The sequence below is a fragment of the Microchirus variegatus genome (assembly GCF_963457635.1).
Source record: "Microchirus variegatus genome assembly, chromosome: 18".
Lineage (NCBI taxonomy): Eukaryota > Metazoa > Chordata > Actinopteri > Pleuronectiformes > Soleidae > Microchirus > Microchirus variegatus.
Genome location: NC_139819.1, coordinates 7,912,856 through 7,927,699, shown reverse-complemented (window position 1 = coordinate 7,927,699; position 14,844 = coordinate 7,912,856). Strand labels below are relative to the sequence as shown.

General features: G+C 40.4%; 3 protein-coding genes across 5 annotated transcripts; 2 read left to right on the top strand and 1 right to left on the bottom strand.

Annotated features, from left to right (window-relative positions):
- The first annotated feature begins 805 nt into the window (after window positions 1-805).
- Window positions 806-5,423, top strand: rsrc2 (arginine/serine-rich coiled-coil 2). 3 transcript variants are annotated; one of them, XM_083905052.1, is made up of 10 exons: window positions 806-918; window positions 1,501-1,642; window positions 1,735-1,775; window positions 2,883-3,046; window positions 3,165-3,296; window positions 3,420-3,536; window positions 4,077-4,162; window positions 4,258-4,508; window positions 4,618-4,707; window positions 4,798-5,423. In XM_083905052.1, the coding sequence occupies exons 1-10, from the start codon at window positions 910-912 to the stop codon at window positions 4,981-4,983; spliced, it is 1,218 nt and encodes a 405-aa protein (XP_083761178.1). In that variant the 5' UTR covers window positions 806-909; the 3' UTR covers window positions 4,984-5,423. The 3 variants fall into 3 exon arrangements, with proteins under 3 accessions (XP_083761178.1, XP_083761177.1, XP_083761179.1); XM_083905051.1 differs by having other exon boundaries at window positions 4,255-4,508; XM_083905053.1 differs by lacking the exon at window positions 3,420-3,536 and having other exon boundaries at window positions 4,255-4,508.
- A 396-nt stretch (window positions 5,424-5,819) lies between these two features.
- Window positions 5,820-7,626, bottom strand: LOC310940213 (uncharacterized protein; the record flags this gene model as incomplete). Its single annotated transcript, XM_083905144.1, has 4 exons — window positions 5,820-6,596; window positions 6,697-6,830; window positions 6,945-7,074; window positions 7,507-7,626. The coding sequence occupies 4 exons, from the start codon at window positions 7,624-7,626 to the stop codon at window positions 5,820-5,822; spliced, it is 1,161 nt and encodes a 386-aa protein (XP_083761270.1).
- A 1,585-nt stretch (window positions 7,627-9,211) lies between these two features.
- zcchc8 (zinc finger, CCHC domain containing 8) lies at window positions 9,212-13,831 on the top strand. The gene is made up of 13 exons (XM_083905236.1): window positions 9,212-9,248; window positions 9,346-9,420; window positions 9,985-10,084; window positions 10,168-10,245; window positions 10,339-10,442; window positions 10,627-10,692; window positions 10,804-10,864; window positions 10,979-11,115; window positions 11,215-11,357; window positions 11,462-11,577; window positions 11,787-11,873; window positions 12,086-12,209; window positions 12,446-13,831. Exons 2-13 carry the CDS (start codon window positions 9,371-9,373, stop codon window positions 13,534-13,536), a joined length of 2,157 nt encoding a protein of 718 aa, XP_083761362.1. The 5' UTR covers window positions 9,212-9,248; window positions 9,346-9,370; the 3' UTR covers window positions 13,537-13,831.
- Window positions 13,832-14,844: the final 1,013 nt, after the last annotated feature.

Below are 14,844 nucleotides of genomic sequence, written 5' to 3'. Positions count from 1 at the left end.
CTCACCACTGAAACAAGCACTTTAAGTGTGATACATACAGTCGACAAAACGCCTGTTTTCACTTTAGAATTTGGCGGGTCGCTGTATGAAATAAACTTTCCCCCAGATTTTGTCTTACAGGCCAAGGTGCAGACAGGCACCGCTTCCGTCGTCCGTTCATGACACAATATTTCTCTTTGATGACAACAGGCAGAAGTCAATTTCCACGACAGCATCTTGTTTTAAAATGATTAATCTGTAAGTCAAATGTGTGCTACATTATCAACGGTGTTTGTTTGGCCTACACGACTTGAAAGTAGTTGACGCCTGACAGGACACATGTAGGGAATATAACAATTTTCACAAAGTGGGACAAGGCATATCCGTGTTGCCAGGTTTGATACGTTAGGTCTATTTCCAGACTACACATTTTTTCTTAATATAGTGGAACCCACAACTGGTAATTATAATGTTCGATGCTGTATTGTTATACATATTCTTGACTTTATTTATTAGTACATCCATTTGCATGCTTCATTTGACTGTTTTCCCTCTGAAGCCATGGTTTCATTACGTCAAAACCCTGGCAACCCGAATCGGATTATCTGAGGAGAATCTACGAGTGAAGACTTGAGAGAAAGTATACAACTTGTTAATGAACTACCTATTATTATAGGTAGTATATACTATTAGTAGTAGTAGTAGTAGTAGTCGTCGTCGTCGTCGTAATCGTAATCATATTCTCTTCTCAAACCACCTGACACCCCAATCCAGCAGGTGGCAGTACTGCATTTTTCAGCAGTTTGCAACCCGCTAATAGACCCAACAAAGAAGAACAGCTGCACCTCCCATCGATTGCAGATCTTGTCTCTCCGTGTTGGGTTGTTCAGTCAACGAAAATAAGACGTTACAGAGACAGTGTGCTCATGAATGATGTCGGTAAGTATCACCGTATAACCTTAATAAAGATACATGCGAATTCACCAAAACTTAAAGGGCGTTGTAATCGTTTACACGACTCTACATAAATCGCAATGTCTTAAAGATGGCGGCTCGCTTTCGGCTAGCTTAGCAACCTAGCTCGAGATACATTGTTTTGTGTTGGATGCATGAAGAATGAAATCATTTAACCGATAGAGACATGATCGCTTCTTAGTTATTTATCTTGTATCTCTGGTAATCAGGTACACGTTTCTGTGTCAGTGGTGGATAACGGCAGTTGTGTGTCGATGAAGCGCAGCTATAATAATTGTATTTGAATACAAAGATCGTGAAGATACATACATAAACCGAAGATGTTTTTGTTTGTGTTTTTTTAAAGAAGGAGAATTAGAGATTGTTAAATTCTAGATCTTATTAATTATATGTTCTACATAAGACACATATGTTCATTCAATTACAGTGCAAGTCTAATTTTTTTAACGTCTTTCATTGTGATAAGGTCATGTTGCTTTTGGGAATGTGGGACACAACTGACTGAGCTATTTGCTACTGCTGATTCTTCCGATGTATTTATTTTAGGCAAGTGATGACTCTGCCGACTTGACCAGACCAGGCTCCCCAGTTCATCACAGAAAAAAACACATCATGGAGTCATCAAGATCTCCCAGAAGCTCCAAACACCACCATTCACGGTCAAGGTCACGCTCCAGGGACAGAAAACGTTAGTATAAAACAACAGTACCCATGTGATGCCCGATATTACATTTACATTACACTCACATGTTCTCTGCTTCTTTTCCTGTTTTCCCCCAGGTGACAGAAAATACAGACGAAGTCGAAGCAGGAGCAAAGAGGTAATTGATAAGCTCATTTCTATTGTTAGAAACACATATAATGTGAAAATGAACATCATAAGTTGTAGTCCTTGCTAGTTTTAGGTCAAGGTGAGTATATTTTATACTTAAATTTACAATAACTTTTGTTAAGAGTGACAGAAGTAGATGGAGATTGGTGTACTGGTGTGGGAAGGGTCTCTTTTTACCCTCCCACGTGCAGACATGTCTCTAAGGAAGCTTTCATCCTTGGATATCTGTCATTATTTGTAACCATATTAAATGGTGAAGATTAGATTTTTTTTATTTTATTTTTTGTCACATCATGTATGTAGATCACATGATAACATTTCTACAATAAATCATACTCAGCGTGCTAATGCACGAAGATACTGAACAGAAGACCCTGCTGACATAGCAAAATAATATGCCTACTACTGGGACAGGTAACTATCTGCCATTCAAACTCCTATTTGTCTCACACTTTTAGTTGAAAATTGGAATTTACTCTTGCATCTCTTGAAGCTAGGGATGGGCATTATTCGACCAATGCATTTTTTGAATAAATCTTCCAAAGTCAAACTAATCTGTTCTAATCATTGTATGACACAACCTCAAACTTACGTTTGTCATTAGATATAGATTAGCAGAATTAAAGAATTAAGGAAAGAACATATAAATGCATGTCATTTTATTGTGGAAGTTAAAATGTCTTTTTCACCATTGCGTATCGAATGATTTGGATGACGCTGTTAAAATTGAGTTGGATGACCATCCCTATTTCCAACTTTGAGTGGGTTCAAATTCAAAATATTGTTCATCTGGCTCAACTGAAAATTTAAAGTTAAGTTTTCCCTCTGAGTCCAATCTTAAGGTTTGCATGCCCACTATTGAAAGATGCGAGAGGTTCCAAACATGCTGGTTTGATTATTTTTTGAAATTCTGTAGTCAACTTTGACTGTATCATAGACATGTACACTGTTGCAATCATGTCCTGGGAATGACTGTTTGAAAATGTTTTTTTTTTCAGCTTGTCAAAATTTGTTACATACCCTCTGCTTTAAGTCATGGTACTAACTCTTTTTGTTGCACTATTTTCCTGAAAGAGACAACTTCTTCTTAAAACAGGCACGAAAGAGGGACTCTGAGAAGCCATCAAAGTCGCACAGAAAAACCGATGAGCAGCAAGAGCAGGAGAGACTTTCAGCAGAGAATGGAGAGGAGCGATCCAGACGCAAAGACAGGAGGCCCTCTAAAGCCCGGAGCTTGTCCAGGTCACACTCACGAGAGAGGTCGGTGTAGAAGTTAATGCCACTCAATATTTTTGATCTACTGTAGACAGAGTGTTTTTCCGTAGACTTTGTTTCATTTCAGTATTTAATTTATATTGATGTATCTCGTTTCTCACAGGCGACATCACAGTAAAAGCAAAGACAAACGCCGTTCACGGTCACGTAGCCGAGACAGGAAGAAGAAGGCCAGGTCTCGCTCGGGTTCAAGGACCAAACACCGTCATCATAGCAAAAGCCGTAGTAAGAGCAGGTAGGCTGAATTTAAATAAGAGCATTTCTTATAAAGATCAACTGTCTTTGAACTCTTGTCCATGACGTTGGCCATTGTACATGTCATGAACACTGTGTTCATCCATATTTTGGGTTCCACCAGGGAGCGAAAGAAAAGGAGTGAGAAAGTGCGCAGAAAGAGTCGAAGTAGGTCTGTTAGTCCACCTGTCTTCCGGGGTCGAAACACAGCTATGGATGCACAAGAGGCCCTGGCCAGAAGGTAACCCATCAGTGAACAGGATATTTACAAAATAAGAGACTGGTCATTCTTTATGGGCTGGCAATGTTTGTGCTTCCATCGAAACAATTGTGGCTGTAAAGCTTCTTTTGTTTTAAGTCACCATGACTATTTCATGAGGCTAGAACTCAAGCAAAGATTAGGAAGCATTCATTCAACCAGAGAAAGTCCTAAATGTTAAGCTCATCATCAATAGCAACGGTTGAAATATTCTTTCTTGAAGTTATATGAAGGAAACTTTCCACACACTCTTTCTGGCTGTAATTAGACGTGTCATCAATGTTGGACATACATTTAATTGATTGGAAAACAACAAAATGTGAGACTCACAAACGAGCACCTTTTGTTGTTTTCAGCATTTAGTTTGACTCTGGCTGGGGAAATCTGTTGCACATTGCCCCTGCTCTCTCCCCCATCATTTCTTTTGAGGTTCATATTGACTCCAGTGAATAACAAAGAAGAAAATAACTAAATAGGGTTGGGGGGTTTTAACCAGTGATTTTCTACTCTTTCTTCCTCCAGGCTGGAGAGAGCAAAGAAACTACAGGAGCAGAAGGAGAAGGAAATGTTTGAGAAACAGCAGCAGCAACAGCAGGAGATAACTGCAGGTGAGAAGTGTACACTGGAGGAAAGACTTTGATGATATGAATCAAATCTGCATTTGGTTATTAATGCTGCTCTATGTATTTATGTCTTTCAGTAGCTGCCCCCATCGCAGTAGTGGCTGCAGCTGCCTCAAACCCTGTCCTCAACGTGGCGGCCCTCTTGGCTTCTGGGACGCAGGTCACGCCTCAGATTGCCATGGCGGCACAGATGGCAGCCCTTCAAGCAAAGACACTGGCAGAGACTGGTATTGCTGTACCCAGCTTCTACAACCCATCTGCGGTTAACCCCATGAAGTTTGCAGACCAGGAGAAAAAGAGAAAAATGCTATGGCAGGGGAAGAAGGAAGGAGTAAGTTGTTTTTTTGCCCTATATTTATCCACCAGCATAATGCATGCACTTTATGCCCTCAAATGGTTTACATTACACTATAACCATAGATATGTTTTTTCTTTTCAAGGACAAGTCCCAGACAGCTGAGCTGTGGGAGAAGCTAAATTTTGGAAACAAGGACCAAAATGTTAAATTTCGCAAACTAATGGGTATTAAAGTAAGTATACTATATTTGTTTTTTTATTACATCCAAGTGAAGTAACCTTTAGCCTTCTGCAGCGTTTAATTGAGTTTGCTGTCTACATAGGGAGATGAAGAGGCTGAAACTTCCAAACCACTCAATGAAGACGGTATGAAGACGCTCCAAAAGCAGGAGGAGATGTTTAGGAACCTTGACGTTCAGTACGAGATGGCTCGGTCTCAGACACACACTCAGAGGGGAATGGGCCTCGGCTTTTCATCCTCATTTTCACGTGGAATGGACTCCATCTAGTGCCAGACCTTGACTGTCAGAATCACTCATCTGTTCATATAAGACTACCAGTTCATCGCTGGCTCTCAAGCTTGCATGGATGTTGTTCTGAATCTGTAATTTATTTATAGACTAACATCTCACCTGTTGGAACGGTAAAATAATGTAAATAGCCAGATGCTGAGTTTCTCTCGGTGACGATTGTAACTGTACATCTTTGGAAAAGGAAGTATTGGTTTCGCTATTTGATGCTCATTTAAATTAGATATTTTTGTTTTGAATGATGTTATAGCATTTGTTTTTTTAAACTAAAATATATATTGATCTGTGATTGTTGAACATAAACTGACGTGGTTCAAATGGACACCGTTTACAACCATTTAGCAAGATCCATTCAAGGTCGATGTCATTAACAGAGTGCTCACGTGTCATTTCTCCTGAGATAAACATGACGGTGGACTGTGACACGTCTTGAAGAGTTCCACTGATCAGGAAAAGCTTGTGAAAAGAAATCACAGATTTCAAATATTCTTAAAATAAATTAGTTTTGTGTTGAAGAACGTTTGGCATATTCCTCATTTGCTGTTTCCCCCTTGATATGTACTGTATGTGGGCCATGACATTTGGCTTTTTTTTTTTTATCGGGGAGGTTTTATCAGTTGGAATCAAATTGATTAAACTCAAATGTCCCTAGACATCTCTAGATAATGTCATTCAAATCTCCTTTTCCTTATGCTGCTGAAAACAACCTCCTTGGTTGTGGTTGTCAACAAACTGCTACAGCAAACCTAAGTGCTTTCTATGTGTAGTGGAAAAAAGTCTCTACATATCTGTTAATACCCAGGTGGAAATTTAGTTTATTTACATATAAGACTAGAGTAAAGCACATGAGCCACACCAGTGATGAGGTTGTGGTTGGCAAACTCAAGGATGAGGAGCAGGATTGGGTACTCGCTGTGTCTTTTCTCCAGGTTGGACTCCTCACTTAAACCCATCCAGTGAAGCAGCAGCGTTCGCATGGCTTCTGGGAACAGTTCTGTGACAAGCTCCTCGGCCGGCGGCAAATCACTTATTCGCTCAATATGCTGCACTTTAAATCCCTCCACTTTTTGACTAATGCTGCCATTTGCTGTGTAAAACTGCTGGCCCAGCCATTGTCCTATACAAGTGTGCAGGGCACTTGAATACAGTGAGCCCCAGTCCCTGGCCTTTAGCAGGGCTAACACAGTCTCTGTAACACCCTTTTCTTCTAGATTCCCATTTAGGTACTGATTAATGTTCTCTAAAAGCAGCAGGACAGTTTCCAGTTGGTCTGTGTGGCTTTGAGCGTCCGATGTGAGTTTGTCGTCTAAGCTGTGGAGTGTTTGCTTCACTGTGGATAAGACAAGTAGTCTTTGTTTGGTTTGCAAGTTCTTGCCGGTAAGCGCACAATAATCATGATCTGCTGACAAATCATTTGTGTTACTGCCACAAACATCCACCGATTCCCTGCCAATGTGGCAAAGGTGAGGTTGTGACATTTTAATCTCTGCTTCTGTGCCACACGGGTGGCTGGACACTGGTACGTCGAGCTGCCCACTGAGGCTGTAAGTCATTTTCAGAGGGCCGTCATTAAGCTGTGTTTTCCAGACATCCTACAAAGAAAAGATCATATATCAACATTCATTTTTCATGTACGTCGAACACAAAGCAACTCCATCTTTGAAGAGATGTGTAGTGTGAACAGTAGTCTACCTGAAAGTTCTCTAGCACAGCGAGCTGCTCTTGTTTACTGTACATTTCAAAGGCTACTCGAAAGAGTCCTTGAATGCTGTAGAACCAGAGGCTGTTATTTGAAGTCGGGACCGTCAATCCATGAAACCTGAATGCTGGAAGACGACAGTATTGGAGGTGAATGTCAGCATGTGTGTGCACTGGTATAAGCATCTGTTGGGTCAAAGTTTCCTTTTATCTGGAGTTTCTTTTCAGTGTTTGCATTTCACCTGAGGAAAAATGTAATTTTGTGGCCAGTCCTTTCTTGGCAAATTTTGCATGGTATCTGGGATGGTTCTCTGTACGGATATCAGTGCTGGAGAAGACATCAGCTCCTAAAAACAGAGGAATCACTGGACCCTGAAAAATAAAGATTAAGTATTAGGCAATATCCCAACACTGGGCAATCAAATATTTCCAATAATGATCACAATAAGAAATATTCTACTGAAAAAGTACAAAAGACCAATATCTGCAATTTAGGGTTTTCCTAAAAAGTTAAAATGGCCAAAAATTGTGGCGAAAACAAAGCTAATCACACTTGTATAATGTATTCATGTCTTGTTTGTACATAGAAATACAGAAACATTCAAATATAATAATAAAAGAAAATATTACTGTGTTAAATGTCAGTGAAAATATTCTCTTTAAATTACATATTTTAGGTTAGCAGCTCACCATGGGCTGTGTGTGGTTTGATCAATAAATCCTAATTTTCTCTGCTTTCAGACCTTTATAAACAGTTTTATAGACAGATAAACCACATTGGATCATCCAGAAGTCAACACTCACCTTGTGTGGACACGCCGTCAGCCTGAACGATGTCACATTTACCAAGAACATGAAGCGTATTTTCAGTGGACCAGCGTCCCACTGTGGCAGAGTTAAGTGGATAGTTGAGCAACCCGACATTGTTGGACACGAATAACGCTTCCCACTCGGCCACGACTGTGTCTTGTGTCGTGGGAAGGCTGAATTAGAGACGTGGACATCAAACGTGGACACGAGCGACACAAAAAGTGCCGCAAAAAACACGAACTGCGTCAACAACGGAGCGAGCTGTTTGCAAGTATTTCAGGCCCTCAACGCTGCCTTACAGGCCAAAGACGCTGCCTTCATCCAGACAACAAAGAGGAACACCAAACACATTACAGTATCTCACTCCACTTCACAGAATAAATAAAAATAATTACACCTACATATTAATCATACAGCGGTAAACAAGATGTACGGGACGGAACACAGTGTTATAGTGCAGTATGTCAGTCTCCTCTACTCCAATAGTACCCAGCTGCAGCCCCGGAGACCAACACCCTGGCGTGACACATTTTTTATTTTTATTTTTTTAAACTTTATTTTGTTTAGTTAGTCTTACAAATAAACTTACAACAATAATCACCATTCAAACTAGAAAATAGAAAACAAAAAATAGAAACCTTTATTGTAAAAGTATGACATGACCATTTTTAAAATTTTAATTTGAAGGTTTAGTTAAGTTAGTTGAAACACTCAACTGAATTCTAGGTTAGAATTATATCTTACCGTTCTTCATAGCTTTATTTTGAGGTTATTTGGACCCGAAGTAGCTGTTTCTATACGTCGTTTCTCCGCATTTACCATAATGCTAAGAATACTTAATAACATAATACTTGCTAACTGCGAGACACACATGTGCAACGCCAAATGACTCCCAAGGGAAACAAAAGGTACGGTATGGAAAATATTACAAAAATAATGTGGAACCTTTTTACAATAGGTACAACTATTTTGGGGGAGTTCACAATAGAGCATTATGTAAATAGATCACCATACAGTAGAACAGTATTTCTGATTTTCCTCCAAGTACCACCAGAGGAAGCTCGCGTACCACTGGTGGAACACGCACCACAGTTTGGGAACCGATTGCTGTGTAGTCGTGGTATCTTCGTGTATAACCTCACCTCCTGTGATAAAAAGCTGTGTATATGTTTTCTGTAGTTACCTGTAAGACAAGACTGAGGGTAAAACTTCTTGTTAATATCTTCGATTGGCCCCTCACTTGTCATGGGATATAAAATGACCAATGACTACGAGGAGTAGTCGCTATGACCGTTGACCTCTCTCCTTTCTGTTCGGTTCCGCCCACAGACGCAGAGCTGCTGGGTAAAAATGGCCGACGTAGATTTCGGGGATAGCGAGCTCTTTGAGCAGCTCGATGACTTTGTACCGCAGGTTTCGACGCACATTCGCTTCAAAGATGTTGAGGAGGAGGAGGACCCGGAGGAGGCGAAGCAACTCCGGGGCAGAATGGAGGAGTGTGAGGACCACATCCAGAGACTCACGGAGGAGAATATCCTTCTGTCACAGCGTATGCTAGCACCAGCCCTAGCTGTCTATGGGTTAGCTAGCAGTGCTGCTAGCTTCTCCTCTGTAAACACAACAGTGAATGTATGAACTGAAAGTGATATTAATGTTGTTATTTTTTAGTCTGTTTCCTTAACACATGAATCACATCAAATTTTAAGACGGAAGCTGAACATCCTGACACGACCGAGGTAATGGGTTGTCACTTTGTAATGAAGTTTTCGAACAAATAAACGAAACTGTTCATCCCCTAACCAAACGTGATTTCCTTTCCCTCTGACTTCACAGTGGCATCACTATTGGCGATGTCAACATGGACGGGCCACTTCTTCAAATCCTTTATGCAAACAACAGCATCTCAAAGTGAGACATTTTTTTCTTTTTTAGGTATTTATTTGCCCAATTATTTTTTTTTTGTTATTGTTGTATTAATGACACAGAGACACTGGCAAAATCTCCATACTTCCTCTACTTTCCACTCATCTTCACAATCCAGAATATGACATGTCCACTGACAATGTCAGGGTCTGGAGGAAAAACCATTATTTTTTTGAACATGCCAGCCGGTTCAACGTTAGGTCTATTTGTGAAGTGTTGTTTTCTGTCACAAACTCCATCACTGATCACATCCAGTAAGGATGCGTTATATTATTGGTAGGACATTGGTGTGTCGGCAGATATTGGATTTAAAATGTATTATCACATATTGACAAACACCCAATATGACGAATGATGCAAACGGTGAGATGAATAAGCGTTTACCTTCTTAACTTCTATACTTGCGGATTAATAACCTGGAGAGCAGCATTACACCTTTTGGTATACAGTCTCCAGGTTGTTATTGAAAGAAGGAGAAAAATAACCAAAACAAAGATAATGGCACGTTCACACCATTCAGGCCCTAAGTAATCAATGTCTCTTTTCCAGGCAATGTCGTCAAGAGATTGAAGATTGCATCTGCAGTGTGATTTTGAAGCACCAGAAACCAGGTCATGAAAAGAAATCTGATTTCCATGTGAAGCCTCAGGTATTCAACCAGAATTTGATTTTACTGTTGACTGTTATTACCTTTAAAGTAATAAAACTAATTGTCTTTTTCTCACTCTAAAGAATTCAGCTTTTGATTTGGACGAAGAGCCCCTGAAATCATCATCAAGCAGTGTAAAAACATCATCAGAGGCTTTTAAAGTGAGTTATTGACCTGCTGTTTTTCAATGGTATGGCTCAGTGGTTTGTATTCTGCACTGCATCGTAATCTCTACTCTTACTTTTCTGTCTTAGGTGGTTGGAAGTGTCTTATATTTCACTACATTCAGTGTTGATAAACTTGGACAACCTCTGGTCAATGAAAACCCACAGCATACAGAGGGATGGGACCTTCCAACGTATCTTTAAGATGGATAAATTGGCAGATGTGCACAGTGTGTATTTCTTCTCTTCTGGTGATCCTCTTAATGGAGATTCATTTTTTTGTATTATTGTTTGTAAATAATTGGCACCTCACAAGCAAACAGCAGAATTTGATATGTTGTGGTCAAATTTAATATCATTTCCTGAATAACTGCAAAGCTACCACCAGGTTTTTAACCAAATTGTGGGAACCGATGGACAGGACATTGAAATGAAAGATAAAAGGTATGAGCTGATAATTCCATCTTCTATTTATGACATAGTTTGCCTTCATTGTGTGGAGCATCACTGTGAAATAACAATTCAATGAGCCCATTACTGATCTGTTCATTGCAGACCCAAGTCCATGTGTTTCAACTGTGGTTCCGGCAGTCATCAGATAAGAGACTGTCCCAAGGTAGGAATAATTCTCTACCATTCAGTAACTCATTCATTCATTATTCATTGTATGGCTTTAGACCAACATAGAATAATTGATGGAGTGCATTTTTTTGTTTTGTCACCTCTGTAGCCAAAAGACATGGCTGCCATTAGTGAGAGACGTAAGGAGTTTAATCAGAACAACAGCCAGGCCGCACAGAGTAACCAACGATACCATGCTGATGAAGTGGAAGAGCGGTTTGCTAAATACAAGCCTGGTGTCATAAGGTAAGTGTACCTTAGTACAGGAAAGAACAGTATGAAACAACTGAAAGTAAGCATTGATTATTGACCTTTTTTTTTTTATTGTGTTGTCAATCTAAATAGTGAGGAGCTGTTGACAGCACTGGGCATTGATGCCAACACCCTGCCACCTCTGATTTATCGTATGAGGCAGTTGGGCTACCCACCAGGCTGGCTGAAAGAGGCTGAGCTGGAAGATTCTGGCTTGCTGCTGTATGATGGGAGTGGTATGTTATAAAAGAAATTTAAGATTTGTGTATGAGGACCTCACTAATCACATTTGAATTAAATCTGACAAGTTTTGCTCAATCTGTTTTTCCCTTTTTTATAGCTACAAATAATGGCAGTGGGACAGAGAACAGCAATTCACAAAGCACCTCTTACGATGTTTCCAAACTGGTAGATTTCCCAGGCTTTAATGTCCCTGCACCAGACACGATGAAAGATGTAAGTCCTTTGGCACATGAATGTAGGAATGGGGACCCCTATATTTCAGCTATAGTAATACACTAATAATACTTATTCATTTCATAATGTTACTTACATATATACTTAGGAATTACTTTCATACGTGTCGTCCGAGGTGAGAGGATGCAGTTGATTTTGGTTGTTGATGCATGCCTCACACTATTTCATCTTTTTTTCCTGACCTGCAGGATTTCATGCTGTATGGTTCAATGCCAATTCAGAGCAACCACATGAAACATAACTATGCAGCATACCTGTCCAACAACTTTCCAATGGTAATTGCTTTTTAACTTGCTCAATGTTTGGTTGTCTTATGTGTTTAGTTTGAATGTATTTTCTCATAAAATTATCATGGTAATGTCATCAGAGGTCAAGGAAAATGTGTTAAATTGAAATGCTGGCCTCTGGTCTCTGTTGGAACATTAGGAAAACAAAAATTGTTTGTGGATACATTTTAATGCCACATGTGATTCATCCTTGCCTACAGCCTGGTGCCAACTGCAACAAGAGGAGACATGAATCGGATGAATCGTCTCCTCAGCAAAAGAAGAAGAATCGGCAGAGTCCCGATCGTCACTCCTGCAGGAGCTCAGACATGGATATTGAGTCAGGTAATTTTATTTTTTTTTTCACTTTTTTTATTTGCAGGAAAAGTCATATAGTTTAACACTTAAGACAACAAATAATATAAATAACCCTATAAATACAGTTCTTCTTAATCATTGCCATGTTCCTAGAAGTTAATGTTCTATTTTATTGTAATGTAAATACTAGATAAGTTGCATCTTTGTTTGGTCAAAGTGTCAAATATTAATCTTTCTGTGACTTCATTCATGTCTTCTCTCAGACCCAGGAACACCTTATAATAATGGCCCTGGTGACTTTCATTTCCAACCTCCGCTGCCCCCTGGTTCTCCTTGCTTCAGTTCACCTCCTCCTTTACCTCATGGCACTCCTCCAGCTACACCCACTCCCCCACCTCTCCCCAAAGGTACACCTCCTCTTACACCCAACAACGGCTCCCCAGCTCTGCGAGGGCAGAACTGGGTCGTAGTTAATGAGACTGTGGAAGGAACAGACGATGAACTGACATTGGAGGAACTGGAGGAGCAGCAGAGGCTGATTTGGGCGGCTTTAGAAAATGCGGACACTGCTACTAATAGCGACTGTGAGACACCTGCGATGGGTACACCTCTACCCAGTTCACCGAGTGTGTCCACGCCTGTGCAGGTCGACACTGAAACAGAGGAGGAAGCAATGGACACAATGACACCTGCAGAAAGTTGTCAAAGGGAAAAAGAAGTTCAAGAGATTCGTCCTCAGAGCCCTGGACCAATTAAAATCCAAGATGACAGCCCTCAGAGTCCTAAACCATCCAAAGATGGCAGCCCTGAGAGTCCTAAACCATCCAAAGATGGCAGCCCTGAGAGTCCTAAACCATCCAAAGATGGCAGCCCTGAGAGTCCTAAACCACCCAAAGATGGCAGCCCTGAGAGTCCTAAACCACCCATAGATGGCAGCCCTGAGAGTCCTAAACCACCCATAGATGGCAGCCCTGAGAGTTCTGAACCACCAAAAGTCCAAAATGACAGTCTTCCGAGTTCTGAACCACTCAAATTCAGAGATGACAGCCCTGAGAGTCCTGAACCACTCAAAGTCCAACACGACAGCCCTGAGAGTCCTGAACCAGTCAAAGCCCAAGGCGACAGCCTGCAGAACCCTGAGGCAGATATTGCCAACAGCGGTGCTGAAAACTGTGCTTCTCTTAAGCATGACGATAAGGTAACAGCTGTTCCTCATCGGAGCAGGTTTGCTGCTGGAATTGTTCCATTTGAAGAAACACCAGAATTCACTGAAGTCGCTGAAGCCACAGGGACATACCTCAGGATCAGAGACTTACTTAAATGTTCCCCCAGAAGTTTGGCGAAGAAAAAGTAAAGATATACAGTCCCAACTAGGACAAAATAATAGATGGGTATTTTAAGCAAAAACTTCTATTTTCATGTCCATTCGATCAAGAATGTTTTTTTTAAACTCTTGTTTTGTACAAAGTTAAATGTCTACGCTGTATTATTTGACCTGTTAGCATTTAGTGGCAAGGGCACTTCATCAAACAGCTTTTGACAAACTAGGCTCAAGTAGTGGTGTTATTAGAACTGTGGATTTTATTGTAACATTTGTAAAATGGCAGTTTCCTGTTCTGTATTCATTTTTGCATCATTCTGTTAAAATGGGTTTTTCTATTGTCGCCCTGGAATTGATTTGAAATTGTCAATTAAATCTGCGTTCCTCAGCGTTTTATTTCGTTGAGAAGCCATACTTGGATGTGGGTTTGTTTTCTAGCTTTCTTATGGCAGGTGTAATCCTCTTGGTGTTATCAATGCAGTTTTTCAAAAATGTTGCAGAGGAAAGAGTTATGTATTTAAATTCTGATTGTCACAATTACAACTCTATATTAAGCCTTCTATAAAAATGATCAATGTTCCATACAAACAACATTATTGTGTATATACTGTAAAATACTTGGTAGGATATAACCTTTTTGTGAGTATCAACGGAAATCAGTCTTATACAATCATTTGAGACCTTTTGAACTAAAAAGCAGGTAACAGAACATTTGCTCCATCTATTTCAAGCTATTTCAAAGGCCTAATTCTCCAACACATTCTGCTATTCTGGAAATAAATAGCCCAAAACACGTCTCAGCTGAAATGCTGTTGCTGGTTTTTAACACTTTGTGCATAGAGATGCATGCAATACATAGGATTTATCTCTACCTGATATCTGATCCAGTGATTAAAGTCATTCCTACACTGTAGTACACATACAGTATGTTGTCTGGCTGTGCTGAACCTGAGAGTCTAGAGAGAACTGCATTTATTTAACATTTTATCACACCTTATAATATAAGCACTCTTGCCTTTGCAGCAAGAAGACACAGCTTTGTGACCCGGTCAGAACAAGGGCCTTTTTCTATGGAGTTTGCATATTCTCCCTGTGTGTGCATGGGTTTTCTCTAGGTTCTACGGTTTCATCCCACTGTCCAAAAACAGTCAAACAAATTGGACACTAAATTGACCGTGAGAGTGAATGGTTGCTTGTCTCTATGTGGCCCTGTGATGGACTGGAGACCTGTCCAGGGTGTACCCCGATTTTTGCCCTATGTCAGCCAGGATTGGCAGCGCCCTCTGTGACCCTCATGTGGCGGATAAAGCGGTAGAAGGTGATTGAGTGAGTGAACTTGTA